At 36.8% G+C, this 16,911-nt stretch overlaps 1 protein-coding gene across 2 annotated transcripts in view; it reads right to left on the reverse strand.

Annotated features, from left to right (window-relative positions):
* The window catches only part of Xpo5 (exportin 5), a 47,588-nt gene that overhangs the window by 25,313 nt on the left and 5,364 nt on the right, over nucleotides 1-16,911 (reverse strand). For both annotated transcript variants that reach the window (XM_015487787.2, XM_048805355.1), the window contains exons 6-14: nucleotides 12,587-12,613; nucleotides 11,921-12,106; nucleotides 11,413-11,489; nucleotides 8,711-8,810; nucleotides 7,542-7,625; nucleotides 6,894-7,019; nucleotides 5,826-5,916; nucleotides 3,992-4,120; nucleotides 3,080-3,210 (exon numbers count right to left, since the gene is read on the reverse strand). In XM_015487787.2, the coding sequence (XP_015343273.1) occupies nucleotides 3,080-3,210; nucleotides 3,992-4,120; nucleotides 5,826-5,916; nucleotides 6,894-7,019; nucleotides 7,542-7,625; nucleotides 8,711-8,810; nucleotides 11,413-11,489; nucleotides 11,921-12,106; nucleotides 12,587-12,613 (951 nt within the window). The remainder of the gene's footprint in view (nucleotides 1-3,079; nucleotides 3,211-3,991; nucleotides 4,121-5,825; nucleotides 5,917-6,893; nucleotides 7,020-7,541; nucleotides 7,626-8,710; nucleotides 8,811-11,412; nucleotides 11,490-11,920; nucleotides 12,107-12,586; nucleotides 12,614-16,911) is intronic.

A 16,911-nucleotide genomic window follows, 5' to 3' on the forward strand; every position in this document is an offset into this window, starting at 1 on the left:
ACTTGTCTAGCCTGTGTAAGGCACTGGGTTCAATTCTCAGCACCACATACAAATAAGTAAATAAAATAAAGGTCCATGAGTAACTAAAAAAATATATTAAAAAAAAAAAGAGAGAGACTTTTGGGGATGAATGGAATTGTTGGGTCAAAGGTATATTTCAAAGAAGTTGCTTTTCTTTTTTATAGGCTTTATCAACTGATTCTTTATCCAGTGTTTATCTTTCTATTGTTCCAAGTTTACATTTTAAAGTCTGTTTCGTAAGTTTAAAAATACAAGTACTTGGGCTGTGGTTGTAGCTCAGTGGTAGAGTACTTGCCTAGCATGTGTGAGGCACTGGGTTCAATCCTCATCACTCATAAAAATAAATACATAAAATAGAGGTATTGTGTCCATCTACAACTAAAAATTAAGGGAAAAAATACATGTAGTTAAAGCCACTACTTTTTTCCTTCCTCCCAATTTAAATTCTTTCCCCAAAGTTATTTATTAACTAATCTAATCCTTCTTGTTTCTTTGGGAGCTTATATATGTTTCAAGTTGTTTCTAGATTATTTTGTCTCAACGGGTTATATTTAATGCCAGCACTATACTGCTTTATTGTAAGTTTTACATTTTACTATCTGCAGAGGCAAACTGATCATTTGCAAAATATGATTTCCTTTTCTTCACAACTATCCCCTACACCAATTGATCACTGAGGCTGCTAAAGCAAGACTCTATCCAATGTTCTCAACACCAAAAGTACAGCTACTACCTCTACGAATTAGATAAGTAGCTTTTAAAATCTTTTTAGCCAAAGAATCTCTTGGTCAAACTCTTTCACTGAAGGGTGAATGAACATGATGAAAGTTTAGCTGACATGATTTACAGTGGGGTAGAGGATTGAGAGCAGAAACTGAGCAGTCTGCAAACCACTAAACTAGCCAATACTCTACAAAGTCAGAAGTCAATAACCCCAAGATAAAATGGATCAGGTTGAGATCTGTCACTTACATACACAGGGACATATAACATATTATGCAATTTCATTAACAAATAAATGAATAACCTCATTATATACTCATCACATATCCACCTCTTTTTTTCGGGGGTACAGGGATTGAACTCAGAGGCTCTCAACCACTAAGCCACCTCCCCAGCCCATTTAATTTTCATTTTGAGACAAGGTCTCACTAAGTTGCTTATGGACTAAACTGCTTAGGCTAGTCTTGAACTTGAAATCTTTCTGCTTTAGCCTCCCAAGTCACTGGGATTACAGGCATGTGCCACCATGTCTGGCTACTCATCTTTCTTGATTAGAAATAATTCATTGTGAACTCATTTCATATTAATGAAGAAAACAATAGGTTTTTAGAGTCAAAAAGTTTACTTTAAGTCACTGACAAGGCCAAATCCTACCACCCAGAATTCTTCTGTAGAAAAAAGAGTTGAATTTTATTTGTTCTTCCACCACTTGTCCTGATTCCTACCAAATTTCTAAAATAATTTGATACTGATAATTTGCCTCCAGCCCATATCTTTCTCCTATACACAATTCATGGTGTGGGGGGGTTACTTTATGAACCAATTAGAGTCTGGTATTTTGACCAAATACCATTAATATTAAAGTTTAATGTGAACTGGGGGTGTGGATCAGTAGTATAACTACTTGCCTAGCATGCATAGTTTTGGGGTAATTGCATCTTGGTGCTTACTGTAAAATCAGCCTAGAACCAATTAGGCACCTACTCTTCTAAAATACTGCTGGTCCCTTTGTATGCTTAATACATACCAGACAAACCCTATCATTCTATTCTTTGGCCTTCAAGTAAGATCACAACCACATGTTTAGATTCATTAAAGACATCTAGCTTAAATTCCAGAAAAGGAAACAAAGCATTTCCCTTGACTTGATAATGAGCAATGAGCTTTCTTGATATGCCATACCTATTCTATCAGATAAATGCAATTGGGACTGGGATTGTAGCTCAGTGGTAGAGTGGTTGCCTAGCATATGTGAGGCACTGAGTTCGATTCTCAGCACCATATATAAATAAAGGGTCATTGAAAAAAAAAAGAAAAAAGATAAGTGCAATTCCAGCCTATAAAAGGCCCCACTTAGTAGCAGAATGCAGACTCCCAATAGGGTTTCTTACCTACATGTTGGGATAAACTCTGAATGCCATGATTTCAAACTGAAGTGAATCAACATAAAAGCACATGAAGTTCATCACCCTGAGATTTAATTTGTTAATATGTTCTTCATGAGAAAAAGCATTATATTTCACCTTCCTTCATTAAGAGATATGTTCACAACTAACCTAGAAAACACCAAGATACAGGGCTGGGGACATAGCTCAGTTGGTAGAGTGCTTGCCTTACTTACACAAGGCCTGGATTCAAACCCCAGTACCAAAAAAAGAAAACACTAAGATGCAATTACCCCAAAACTAGCCATGACTAATTATTTTATCTAATTAACAAGATTAACATGATATATACTGTTATCTGATTAATTATAGATATAGCTAAGATACTGTTCTAAGAGAAGGTTGATAGGTGACATGAAGTATAGAAAATTAAGCTATTTATTGTTATTCAAGGGAAAGGGACTGATAAGCCAACATGAGTATTCTGGCCTACCAGCCATAAACTGAAAAGAAAGTTTTATGATAAATATCTCAAATTATCAATTCAAAGTTTCTATCACTGGTCTCTCTGTGATAGTTATCCTATCTGTGGCTCCTGTGTCCTATTAAGCTCTACTATTCATCCCCTTTTAAAAAGAATACTAAATAGATTAAGAGATGTGAGTTTTGATCCTATCTGCCATTTATTAGCTATTTAAACTTAATATGTTAGGGCCGTGATGTAGCTTAATGGCAAAGCATTTACCTTGCATTTGCAAAACCCTGGTTTGATCCCCAGTTTCAAAACAGACAAAAACAAAACAAAACAAAAAGCAAAAAGAAAACTTGAGTATGTTATTTCACCTCTCTAAATCCCAGTTTCTTCTCCTGTAAGATGAATATCCAGATTTTCCTATCCCCGATAGTTTACAAGAGATCAAACTTATGTAGTCAGCAAGGGAGTTACTTACTTCTTTCTCTAGTGTTCGAAACATCTGGTTGATCACACTTTCCAAAAAAAAAGTCATAGCTTCCCACTGCACAAATGAAGGTGAGAAGATGGAGCACAGGCCTCCTTCTCCAGTTCCAGCTGTAGAACAGGCTTTTGAAACACACATGCAAACATTTATTCAACATGGCAAGAACATAGAAGACAAAGAAAGACAACACAGCCTCAGAGACTGCTTGGTGATTTTTAAGAGTTGAAGGAACAGGGTGATCTTGGGCAAAGAAAACCATGTGTGCTAAAGGCAGAGAAGGGTCCCTAACCTGCTTATATCTGTAATCCCATCAACTCAGGAGGCTGAGGTAGGAGGCTCATAAGTTCAAGCCAGCCTCAGCAACTTAGTAAGGACAACTTAGCAAAACCTTGTCCTTTATTTTTGTAAAAAGGGCTGGGGATGTGGCTTAGTGGTTAGGCACCCCTGGGTTCAATCCCTGGTACTAAAAAACAAAAACAAAAAAAGAATAATCAAAGAAGGATCTGAATTCATCTCTATGAGCCTTGTCTGTTGAAAATATACATATAACGATTAAAAACAGTGCCTAACTCATTAGAGGCACTTAATAAATATTAATTAATGCCTCTCTATCATTTTATGGAATATTCATGAAAATCCAAATAATTAAGATATTTGTGATCATAAACAATTCTTCCCATAAGGCAATGATAGGGACATGGTTTTGTGCTAATTAAAAAAAAAAAAAGTAGTGTCAGATGAAATGTTCTCTCCTTTGAGCATTTTGATTTGCTCACTCCCTAGGAATAAGAACAGCTGTCTTTTAATAGTATTAATATACTGTTCTGACATATGACTCAGGTTTATTTCCTATGTATAGTTTTGATATAATACTTCACCAATGTTAGGAATAAAAAAACTCACGGTTCATAGATCCAGCATCAACTGAAGTTGATAGCTGATACTTTAGCCACTCCCCAGCCATCTGGAAACTAGTCTTGGGATCCAAACGACATGCCAATCTCATCACTTCTCCTTGCTGAGCTCGGGATGCTGCAAAGATAAGGACATGAATCAATAACTGGCACATAACAGTTTATTAGAACAGATGAATAAAATGTGGTGTATATATGCAATGAAATATCATTGGCATTAAAAAGAAGTACTGATACATGCTATAAGGAAGAATTTTAAAAATATTATGTTAAGGCTGGGCACAAAGGCACATGCCTGTAATTCTAGTGGCTTGGAAGGCTGAGGCAGGAGGATCTCAAGTTCAAAGCCAGCCTCAGCAACTTAGCAAGACCCTAGGCAACATAGTGAAACTGTACTCAAAAATAAAAAAAAAATAAAGGAATGATAGTAGAATGAATTGGACATTATTAACCTATGTATGCTTGCATGATTACATGACCTGTGTAACCCTACATCATGTACTAACAGACGAATGAGAAGTTATACTCTATTTATGTATGATGTGTCAAAATGCATTCTACTGTCATATAACTAATCAGAATAAAAATAAATAAATAAAAAAGTCTGAGGATGTGGTTCAGTGCTTAAGCAGCCCAGGGTTCAATTCCTGGCCCCACATCCCACAAAAAAAAAATTGTCTTAAGTGAAAGAAGGCAGTCACCAAAGACCATATCTTATGATTCCATTTTTTTTAAAGTACTTCTTTTTAGATGTTGATGGACCTCTATTTTATTCATTTATTTATATACAGTGCTGAGAATTGAATCTAGTACCTCACACTTGCTCTAACACTAAGCCACAACCCCAGCCCACTTACGATTCCATTTATCTGAAATGTTCAGTATAGGTAAAACAAAGAAAGATTATTGGTTACACATGATTAGTAGGAATGAAGAAACTGAGAAGTAATTTTTGGTGGACAAAGGGTTTCTTTTTGGGGTAATGATAACGTCCTAAAATGAATTTGTGGTGACAGTTGCACAATTCTCACAAAAATACTAAAACCACTGAATTATATACTGTAAGTATGTGGTAAATCAATTTTATCTTAATGGTTATTTTAAAAAGAAAGAAAATTGGGCTACAAAAACCCCAGAACAGAATTATGACATTAGGATATAATGGGTTTTCCCACTCTTTCTGGGAAGGATAAAACCACATGGTAAGATGGTATTTAATTATAAATATGAAAAAAAATGTGAGGGTATCTTAAATATGGTTACTGTCCCTAAACATCAGTGTTTAAAGACTACATATCTATATGTTTGTGGGGTGGAACACATACTATGCCTTGGATGCAGTCCCAGAATCCTGCAAAAGGAAACCAGACAACGCTGCTGTCCAGATTTAGGGATCTTTTTATTTTTTGGTATCAGGTTGAACTCAGGGGCTCTTGACCACTGAATCACATCCCCAGGCCTATTTTGTTTGTTTGTTTTGTTTTGTGGTGCTGGGGATCGAACCCAGGGTGTTGTGCATGCAAGGCAAGCACTCTACCAACTGAGCTATATCCCCAGCCACCACCACTCCCGCCCTATTTTGTATTTTATTTAGAGACAGGGTCTCACTGAGTTGCTTGGCACCTCACTTTTGCTGAGACTGGCTTTGAACTCACAATCCTCCTGCCTCAGCTTCCTGAGCCGCTGGGATTACAGACAAGTCCTACTGCACTGGGCCAGATTTGGGGATCTTTGATCAGAACCCCAACTGACATGAACCACTCTTCATAACACTAGATGCCATTCTGAGACTTTTGGGAGAAATGCCAGATTATACCACTTACAGTTGAAGAAAGCATTGAAGTCTTCATCACTATCAAAATCAAATCGAGAATATTCACAGCTAGGACTGTCTGTCTTAGAAGGAAAACCCATCTGGAAAGAGACAATTGGAGTAGGAGATGAAAATGAACCTATTAAAAGGGTGCTTAAGCTTAAGGAACTCAAGCACTTTGTGATTTAAAAATAGTTAAAGATTTGCATTAGATATTCTATGACAAATAACTGCTTCTGTTCCACTCAAAAGCCAGTTTATTCCCAGCTCTAATATTCCTCATACTGGTAGAAAAGAGAACACTTTTAGCTGATACCTTCCTTCCAAGGTCCTCAGAGAGACTCTACTTCTGAATTTTGTTTAAGGTCTATGAATACAAAGTCCCAAAATAAAGTGATAATGCAGCATGCAATAAGGAAGAATTGAGAACTATTTGCCTCATTAAATGCTAAACACTGGGAATAAATATATGGAACAACATGTGTTCCATTCAAAATAGGTTTGAAGATCATGGCAGAAAATTAGAACATAGTACATGCTAGCTAAATTCATTGAGCAATTAAGGGATGCTTCAATGGGCCCCACACTCTTGCTTTAAAATTAGGATTTAGAATCTGTAAGCTATGAGAATTCTTAGCAAACCTCAAAATTCACGAGTAACTCTATTGAAATGGACAATAACTTGTGCTTCCACTCTCACTTTCTTCTCATTTGCCTTCTTGACTCTCATTTGACCTCCAGGAACAATGTTTAGACTTAATTTCTTCTTAGAATATTCCTGACTCCACCTCCTATGTACTTCCAAAGCATTCTGCTTGTAACTTCTGAATAGCAACTATCATATTGTATGGTCACTGCTCTTGATGTAGCACCTAGCCCAATACTTGATATGTAAATGGTCTAAAACAAAGAAGGGCAATCATAATAACCCATTTATGGCCTTCTTTCTTCCCAAAGAATAAAAAATATGCCCAAGGAAAGGATCTTAAGTGGTCACAAAAAGGCTGTCAATGATGCCAATCTTATAATTATGCGTATTCACCTACATGCCACATGCTTAGATTCCCTTTATATATACCTTGACCAAGTTAGTCATAGAAGCACGAAGATATTTCGGTATTATTGCTAACAGCAAAGGATCACGAGATAGGATCTCATGTCTGAAAAGGGCTCCCCAAGTCATCTGAGTTGAAGACCGTAGAAACTAAAGCAAAAAACAAAACAAACTCAGTTAAGATTTGGATTCTAAATAATTAAGACTATTAGCCTTGTAGTCATCATCTACATTTTTCACAAATAAATCTCTATAAGACTTTGAAACTTCCTCTACTGCAACACATCAGTAACAACTGCTCACTATGAACCACACATTAATAGGACAGGCAATGGGGTCAGACCACTCCTTGGAGAGTGGTCTAAACTCTACTTTCTTTTTCATGAGAAAGGATACTGAAATCTGTGTGACAAAAGAAAAATTGTGAAGATGAAATTAATTTTATAACAACATAATTAAAATTTTGTGTTTAAAGTCCCTTTAACACCAAGCCACCTGGGACAAACCTCTCACTCAGCATTATCAGAATTTTACCTAAGAGAAAAAGCATATATACTCATTCTTAGGGCCTGAAGAGTCAAATTTTAAATAGGAGTTGCTATACTTAAGGGCAAAGTGCAGATTCTAGTTCACCTAGCTAAAATTCTGAGAAATTATCTGTATAAAGTTTACCTGACTTGGGTGGGTTGTAAAAGCAAGAAAAGATTCCAGATATTTTCCAAAATTCACTGGTGTTTCTACATCAGAATCTATGCCCTGTAGGAGAAAAAAACTATATTAATGATGCTGATGGGATAGAGACTGGGGAAGAGAGGAGCAGTGGAAGAGTAATAAACACAGATAACTTATATCCTCAAAAAAGTCGTGGGCTGTGGACATAGCTCAAGTGTAGAGTGCTTGCTTAGCATGTGGTGAGGCCCTGGGTTTGAACCCCAGCACCAACAAAAAGATTCAGTTTTGAAAGAACTTTGTACTTCCTTTTGGCTAAAAAAAACAAAACCCCAAAACAGAAAATAAAAAAATAAAAAAAAAAAAAAAAGGAAAGATACTAGCTGGGTGCTGTGGTGCATTCTTGTAATCCCAGCTACTTGGGAGGCTGAGGCAAGAGGATCACTGAGGCCATGAGTTTGAGACCAACCAGGACAACACAGTGAGACCTGTCTTAAAATAACAACCCCCCCCCCCAAAAATAAAACCCCAAACCATGTTGTTGTTCAAATAGTAAACTCAAAGAAACTATTCATTTCAGAAATTATGTGAAAAAAACAAAACAAAACATATTATTTCTTTAGACCTGGCTTATTTCCATTTCTTACCTGACCTATTAAATATCCATTCAATGATATAAATGCATAGCATTAATTGCAAATGTCTGCCCTATCTCCTAACTTGTAAGACAAAATTAAATATTCCCCTAAAGGCAGATTTTTCCAGTTTAATCAGACTTAAGTTTTCTTTTATGATCTAATAATATATCTGTTAGACTAGGAAAGGGTTTTTTAATCGATTCCATGTTTTGTGTTCTGTTAATTCAAGTAAACAGAAGTTGAATAGGTAATATGCTCAGCAAATTAACATACAAATTCACAAGAATAAAAACGTCAACTTTATAGAATAACAGACTTGCCTGTTTATTGCTAATAATTGAGACTTGTTAAAAGAAATTTCAATCATTCAAACCCTATTAAAATAATTTAAATTATATAATCATATAAAATAATCTAAAGACAATGCCCCATCAAGTTACATTAATGGAATCTGCAACCCTTTATAGAAATGTCATTTTCTAAATGCTCTTCTCAAACATTCTGAAGTTCTTCAGAAAGTAAGCAAATGCTCACCAGCAAGGCACACAGCTGATTGCCCAGTGCACACAACACCTGACAGAGTCTCTTCAGGAAGACATAGTGTTTTTCTATCAAGCCTCCTCCATCAGCAGTTCTATACAATGAAAGAACAGTGTGATTAGCTGTCAAGAGAAGCAATAGATTCCCATAAATGGAACTAACTGTGATCAGTGCCTCACCACTCAAACCAAAGTTAACAAAAACCAAACACTCAAAGACTGATGTGCAATATGGTTCAATGCAATCTCCTCCTTCACTAGATACTCTAGTTCTGGGCACCATACAGTCTTAGTATTTTGGGATGATAATGTGAGCTCTGTGCATGACTAGATAAAACAAAGTAGACATTTATATGAACAGCTGCACAAAATGGCACTGTTAATACAGGTAAGACTCGGAGAGTATTTAACAATTCCTTCAACCACTGACAATATAAAAAGGACTATAATAAAAACCTGACTTTGTGTCTCGCTTCTCCAAATCACTTAGTTTGGGCCTAACAATCAAGTAGAATCCAAAAATAGTTTTGCTAAATAAAAAATTATAACTTATTTGCTGACAAAATATAACCTGAAATGACATAGGACTATTCAAACTAACAGCAATGAATAATAACTAATATAAACAACAGCCATTTTAGCTGACTCCTACAGGCATTAGAGTATAATACAGATCACATGAGCCTCAGGATAAATAGGGTTAGACTCTAGGGATGTTGGTTGTTTTTGGTTTTTGTCTTCTTTGGTACTGGGAATCTAACCCAGAAGCACTTTACCACTGAGCTACCCCAGCCCTTTATATGTTTTATTTTGAGACAGGGTCTTGCTAAGTTTCTTAGGGCCTCAATAAGTAGCTGAAGCTGGTCTTGAACTTGGGATCCTCCTCCCTAGTTGTTGGGATTACAGGTGTACGCCACCATATCTGGCTCTAGCTCTGTGATATCAAAGAGCAGTTCAGTGCTATGGCTTTAACACAAGCCGTGGAGCCTAACTGCCTGGACTGAATCATAACTTTACTACTCCCGGGTCTGATATGGTATCCACCGCATAAACAGAGGTGAGACACCCCAGTTTCTATCTCATGGTCTCTACAAAACTACAAAATGGACCTAGAAGCAGTAACTACAGAGATTACATTAAAGATGTCTCTGTTTTTTGTTTTTTTGTTTGTTTTAATAACGGGGATTGACCACACAGCCACATCCCCAGTCCTTTTCATTTTAAGCCAGTCTTGTTAAGTTGCTGAGGCTGGCTTTGAACTTGCAATCCTCCTGCCTCAGCCTCTCAAGTCACTGGGTGTGCACCTCCATGCCTAAAGATGTGTTATTCATTTAAGTAACATGATCCCTGAAAAAACATTTGCTGTTTCCTTAGGAAAGTAAACTATGATAAATGCCATATTAGTAAGAGATATTAAGAGGGCTGGGGCTGTAGCTCAGTAGTAGAGCACTTGCCTAGCACTGTGAGGCACTGGGCTCCATCCTCAGCACTCAGCACCACATAAAAAATAAACAAACAAATAAAAAATAAAGGCATGCTGTCTATCTACAACTACAGAGAGAGAGAGAGAGAGAGAGAGAGAAAAGATAGTAAGAGATTTAAGTAGTACATATGTATCTCACACTTTTTCATTTGTCCTTAGGACAAAAAGTAAGTGAACAACATTTAAAAAAAAAAAGGGTGTTGCAACAACTTCAACTATTTACAACACACAGTTCTACTTGATTCCCTGGTAAGAAATTCTTAAAGGAAATGCTTAATATTTTCCAGAGCAACTAGAAGAAAATAAGCAAAAACATTATTTCAGTATGCAGCATGTATTTCATGCCCACATCTTAGTTTTTTCCTGCTGTTTCCAATAGTCTCAGCACTGACAACTTTAAGAGAATAGGAAGGGAGTGTCTGGAGTTCTCCACTCAAGGCAAGCCCTAGGATAGACTCTGGCCCAGCAGACCTGAGCATTATCAGACTTGGTCACCAAGGCTACTTGGAGGACCAGGGATCACTGGAAGCAGAAGACACAGTACAAGAGATTAGCTTTCTGGGGAGAATGGATGCTGAGTCAACGGCCACAACTTATTTCTTTCAAGAGACCTTCAAATTGATTGAACAGTCCTTTTAAGATTCTTATTTTCCTTTTTGGTACCAGGGTTTTAATCCAGAGGCTTAAAACCACTGAACCACATCCCCAGCCCTTCTTATTTTTTATTTTGAGACAGGGCCTTGCTAAGTTGCTGAGGTTGGTTTTGAACTTGCAATCCTCCTGCCTTATAGTCCCGATGTGCTGAGATTACATGTGTACACCACCATACCTGGCCGCCAAGACTGTCTTATTTTCTTATCCATAAATGCTGTTAATTCACTGCTAGTATTTACAGGAATTTAAGACATGGCCAAATAAGACATAAAAATTATAAAAACATATTGTGAGGGTCTGGGGTTGTGGCTCAGTGGTAGAGCGCTCGCCTAGCATGCACGAGGCACTGGGTTCGATCCTCAGCACCACATAAATGTAAAATAAAGATACTGTGCCCACCTAAAAATATTTTTAATAAATATATTAAAAAAAAAAAACATATTGTGGGGCCATGTGTATAGGTCAATGGTACAGTCTGTACTGGGCATACACTGAGTTCAAAACCAAAATAAATAAGTAAAACAAAACACTACAACACACTGAAAGATAAAGATACTCACTGTGCAGCAGAGAGTATATAATGCATGGCAACATCTCCAAATAAGACCATCAAGGGCTTCCGGTCCTCTAATTTTCCCTAGACCCAATTTTAGGGAAACACAGTCATACATTTTATATTACCAAAAGTCTCAAAGTACTAACGTCTTCTATATCTATACAATCAAATACACTAACTTTATAATTTATTATATACCCAGGGCTTGCTGAACACTAGAAAAAAAAGAAAGCCAACTCTTTCAAACCAAATCTGGATAAGACTTATAATTTTAAATGTTGGGAAAGAATGCTGATACAACATTTAAGTAAATTATATACACAGAGAATATTCCTATGGAGAAGAACCACAGTCTCATTTTTTAGCCAAGAAAAATTAAAGCCAGTCTTTGACTTAACAGTAAATGAATGAGCTTTGCACTTTTAAGTCTTTCTGTTATAACATGCAATTAAACACACACATACCCTAACTCAGAAACTAAAGGTTAAAGTCAGTTGGAAGTAACAACTTACTTTTCTGCTGACTGCAATGAGAAGACACTCAGCAGCTCCTAACTGAAGTTCCTGTTCATTCAGAAGCAGGCAGAGTATCACCAGGAGTTTACAGTTTTCAGCAGTAATGTGACTCATAGACACCCAGTCAATGTAGCCTGCTAGAGTATTCAGTGCTGCAACTCCTACCCGACAATTTGCTTGAGCCTGTGTGAAAAGAAATCACTTTTGACTACGAATCCCAACAGATAAGAATGCTATGGTTGGGCTGGGGCTGTATCAGTGGTGGAGTTCTTGCCTAGCATGCATGAGGCCCTGGGTTTGATCCTTAGCATCACATAAAAATAAACAAATAAAATAAAGGCATTCTGTCCATCTTCAACTATAATTTTTTAAAAATAAAAATACTGTCGTTATAACTGAACAATGTACTCATGTTAACAGATGCTGTTTGAGAACTCAAAAAGATTTTCTTCTGATATACAACCACTTCTCAATGGCTTTCTCAGAATCCATCAATAAGATCATACTGGTCTGTGTGGCCATTTTATCTTTTTTTAAGAATTTTAACTTTACCTCCCCTTTCACTACAGCTCAGTAATCAAAAAGACCAAAGGTCACTAGGTCTATGCATCCCCACACTTGAAAGCCTAAAAGAAATCTTCCAACTCCATAAAGAGCTCTTACCTTTGACTCCTGAGAAGTATCTGCCTTCTGAAAGAAAAAAAATCCAATGTATTTAGTAAATAAAAGGCTACATAATAACTTTCCACTCCTATAATTAAGGGTCTTGAAAAATAATTGTTAATTACAGACGCAACTTTTAGAGGGCTAGAGGTTTAGTTCAATGGTTGCCTAGTACAAGGTCCTAGATTCAATTTTCAGCACTGCAAAAACAAACAGATGCAACGCTTTCTTTTAAAGATCATTTTTAAAATTGGTGCATTATAATTACTCATTATCAGATACAATCTTTAACCTTGGGGAAGAAACAAAATTAAATGAATACATTTAATACATTAAAATTAAATGAATAATCCCACTGGCTCAGGAGGCTTATGTAGGAGGATTGCAAGTTTGGGGCCAGCCTCAGTAACTTAGAGATCCTGTCTCAAAATAAAAAAAATAAAAACAAAAAGGGCTGGAGATGTAGCTTAGAGCCTAGTATGTGTGAGCCCCTAGGTTCTAACCCGTCCTAAAATAATATTAAAATAAATACAACATAGGACCATGTATATGTGAACATAACTACACAAAAATAAGCAAAAATGTTAAATGCTATATATACCAAAATAATGGCTGTTCAATACAAATACAAATACAGATTTTTATCTTAATATTTCAAATTCCATTAAAATGCTACATGTGGCTGGGGTTGTAACTCAATGGTGAAACACTTGCCTGGGTTTAAACCTCAGCACCACATAAAAATAAATAAAGGTATTGTGTTCATCTACAACTAAAAAAAAAAAAAATTAAAAATTAAAAAAGCTACATTCATAAATCTGAAGTATCTAAAATTATATTTTCCTAAGAAACTTCTGAAAGTAAAATTAAAAATAACTCCTGAAGACAATTAGAGAAATAATACAAGCAGGAATAACAATTCTGCAGTACCTGAAAGTTATCATCATTGGGATCAAGAATTCATAAAGTGACTACAACCAAGTCCAACAAACCCTTCACACTCCAATAAATCCTTCATAACTCCTGGAGCTAGTGGAGGAGCCAGGGTGATGAAATAGGGGGAGAGCCTATTCAAACCACATTTGTTTAGCATTTAATCTACTCCACAATCAGGAAAGTGAAGAATGGAACTAGAGAAGGAACTAGGGTGAACAGAGAAGTTCAAGGTACAAAAGATAGCTCTTGGTATGCTCTGGTCTTACCAAGACCAAATGTGGTAGCCTGGTTTAACAAATGGAGAGGACAGGACCAAGGCAAAGAAAGTAGACCACAGTGGATGTTTCTAACTTATGCCAAGAGTCATCACCAATCAGTACTGCTGTGGCATATGCTTCATCTAGGCAATCTAATTATTCAGAATTTGAAAAACCAATAGACTGAGCTGGGTGCAATGATGCATGCTGTAATTCTAGCTACTCATAAAGCTAAAGCAGGTGGACGGCAAGTTCAAGAATAGCCTTAGCAATTTAGCGAGACCCAGTCTCAAAATAAAAAATGAAAAGGACTAAGGACGTAACTGTGGTGAAGTGCCCTGGGTTCAATTCCCAGGACCAGGGTTGGGGGGAAGAAAGGAAGAAAATCATGGACTTCACTGATTATTGTTATAGTTATAAACAGAAGACTATTTTTAATGCTATAGTGTTGTGATGCTTTTCTCATAAAATATGTGGCCATTCATCTTTAAAATACATATCACTGTCAGGCATGGATGCTCATGTCTGTAATCCCAGGAACTGGGGAGGGTGAGGCAGGAAGAACGCAAGTTTGGGACCAGTTTCAGCAATTTAGTGACACCTTCAGCAATTAAGAGATACCTGGGGACACGGTGGGGGGGAAGCTAGGGGCTGGGGTTGTGGCTCAGTGGCAGAGTGCTCGCCTAGTGGGTGCAAGGCCCTGGGTTCAATCCTCAGCACCACATAAAAAAAATAAATAAATAAAACAAAGGTATTGTGTCCAACTACAACTAAAATATGTGTGTGTGCGTGCGCGCGCGCATACATATATAAAAACAAAGAGAAATACCCAATATCAAAATAAAAAATAAAAAGGACTGGGGATGTAGTTCAGAGGTAAAGCATCTGTGGGTTCCATAAGAGGTGGAAAAAAAAAAAAGGAAATTACTAAATGGTTACAGTGTAGCTCTATAGGTTCTAACTTTCCCAAGAAAATTCCTTTATTATTCTAAAATATCATCATATTACTGTTTACTATTTGGAAATTCTTTTCGGTAATAATAGAAACTGAATCCAGGGGTGGTCTATCACTGAGCTATTTCCCCAGCCCTTTTCACTGTTTTTATTTTGAAACATGTTCTCACTAATTTGCCCAGACTGGCTTCAAACTTGTGATCCTCCTGCCTCAGCCCCTGAAGTCACTGGATTATAGGACTGCACCACTGTGCCCAGCTCCAGTGTTTATAATTTCTTTAATTTCTCAGCTCATCTGATGCAAATGCTGCTATATTACAGAATTAAGCTATCTTCTTTTCTGTGGAACACTATCCTTTCTGAGCAAAAGGATTCTTCCCTAAGAAAATGTATTGTCTGAAAGCCACCACTACTAACCTACTATTTCTTAAGACTATAAAAATACACCTATTTCAGGAAAAATTGTCCTGAATCCTATAATCTAATAACCCAAGTTAGGGATAAAATATATCAGAACTTCTGTCCCTTTCCCCCCCAAAAGTTGGCCCATCTCATAAAAGGTATGAGCAGCTGGGAACACTGGCGCGCTTCTATAATTCCAGCTGCTCAGGAGGCTAAAGCAGGAGGAGTGCGAGTTCAAAGCCAGCCTTAGCAAAAGCAAGGCACTAAGCAATTCAGTGAGACCTCTAAATAAAATACAAAATAATTCTGGGGATGTGGCTCAGTGGTGGAGTGCCCCTGAGTTCAATCCTCAGTACCCCACCCTCCCCAAAAAGGCATGAGTAGGTTCTCCCTCTCGGACAATTTTTTCCCTTCTCTTAGGGATTATATGTCTTAAAGGAAAATGAAAAGAATACCCTGCCCCATTCCTGACATACAGGTTTGTAATGTAAATATTTTCTTTTGAAGAATCTTGGAGGGCTGGGTTGTAGCTCAGTAGTAGAGGTACCACGCACCTGTGAAGCACTGGGTTTGAGCCTCAGCACCACATAAAAAACAAAGTTATTTAAAAAAAGAAAGAAAGAAATTGGGTCTGGGGTTGTGGCTCAGCGGTAGAGTGCTCACCTAGCATGTGCATGGTCCTGGGCACTTTTATTTTATTTATTTATAAAAATATTTATAAAAATAAATAAATAAATAAATAAAGGTATTGTGTCCAACTACAACTAAAAAATAAAATATTTAAAAAAAAATTAAGGGCTGGGTTGGTGGCTCAGTGGTAGAGCACTTGCCTAGCATGTTTGAGGCACTGGGTTCAGTCCTCAGCACTGCATATAAATAAAATAATTAAATAAAGGTCCAACAACAACTAAAAACAATATAAATTTTTTTTTAAAATCTTGCAAGTATTTTGGAGACTCCATTATAAGTCAAAACAACAGCTATGAATTTCACTACAATTATTTATTAGAGAATCTTCAGTAACTATTCTCTGAATGTTCAGAGACAATAACTGGAATTTAGGGTTGTTTGAAGAAAAATAACATACAAAGTGCAAATAAGTGTATAGCATGTATTATGCATTCACTAACAGCTCATAGTACTTTATTCTTATCACTTGCATCAGTATCTAAAATTTATTGAAAAAACAGACTCAATACATATGTCAGGGACGTTTAAAAAAAAACACCTATTTTAATTAATTCTGATTTCTTTTCTTTTTGGGGGAGGCGGGTACTGGGGGTTAATTGAAATCGGGGGCACTTGCCACTGAGCCACATCCCCAGACCTATTTTGTAATTTTTATTTAGAGACAGAATCTCACTGAGTTGCTTAGCACCTCGATTTTGCTGAGGCTGGTTTTGAACTCATGAGCTCCAGAGAAGCTGGAATTATAGGCATGCACCATTGTGTCCACCTTCTAATCCTGATTTTTGAAATAAATAGTTTGGAGATTCTGGATCGGGGTACTTCTTTTTTGCAGTTTTTAAAAAATTGGTACATTATAGTTATATGTAATGGTGGGATTTGTTGTTACCTATTTGTATAGGTACACGATGTTAACAGTGGGACTAACCTGATTATGGGGTGTTTAGCAGCATTCCTGGCCTCTATACACTAGATGCCAGTAGCAATCCCCTGAATTATGACAAGCCAAATATTTCCAGATAGCAGCCAAATGTTTATCTGGAAATATTTCAGATAACAAAGAGGCAAAATCACCTTGAGAACCACTGT

Source organism: Marmota marmota, unplaced genomic scaffold, assembly GCF_001458135.2.
Source record: "Marmota marmota marmota unplaced genomic scaffold, marMar, whole genome shotgun sequence".
Classification (NCBI taxonomy): domain Eukaryota; kingdom Metazoa; phylum Chordata; class Mammalia; order Rodentia; family Sciuridae; genus Marmota; species Marmota marmota.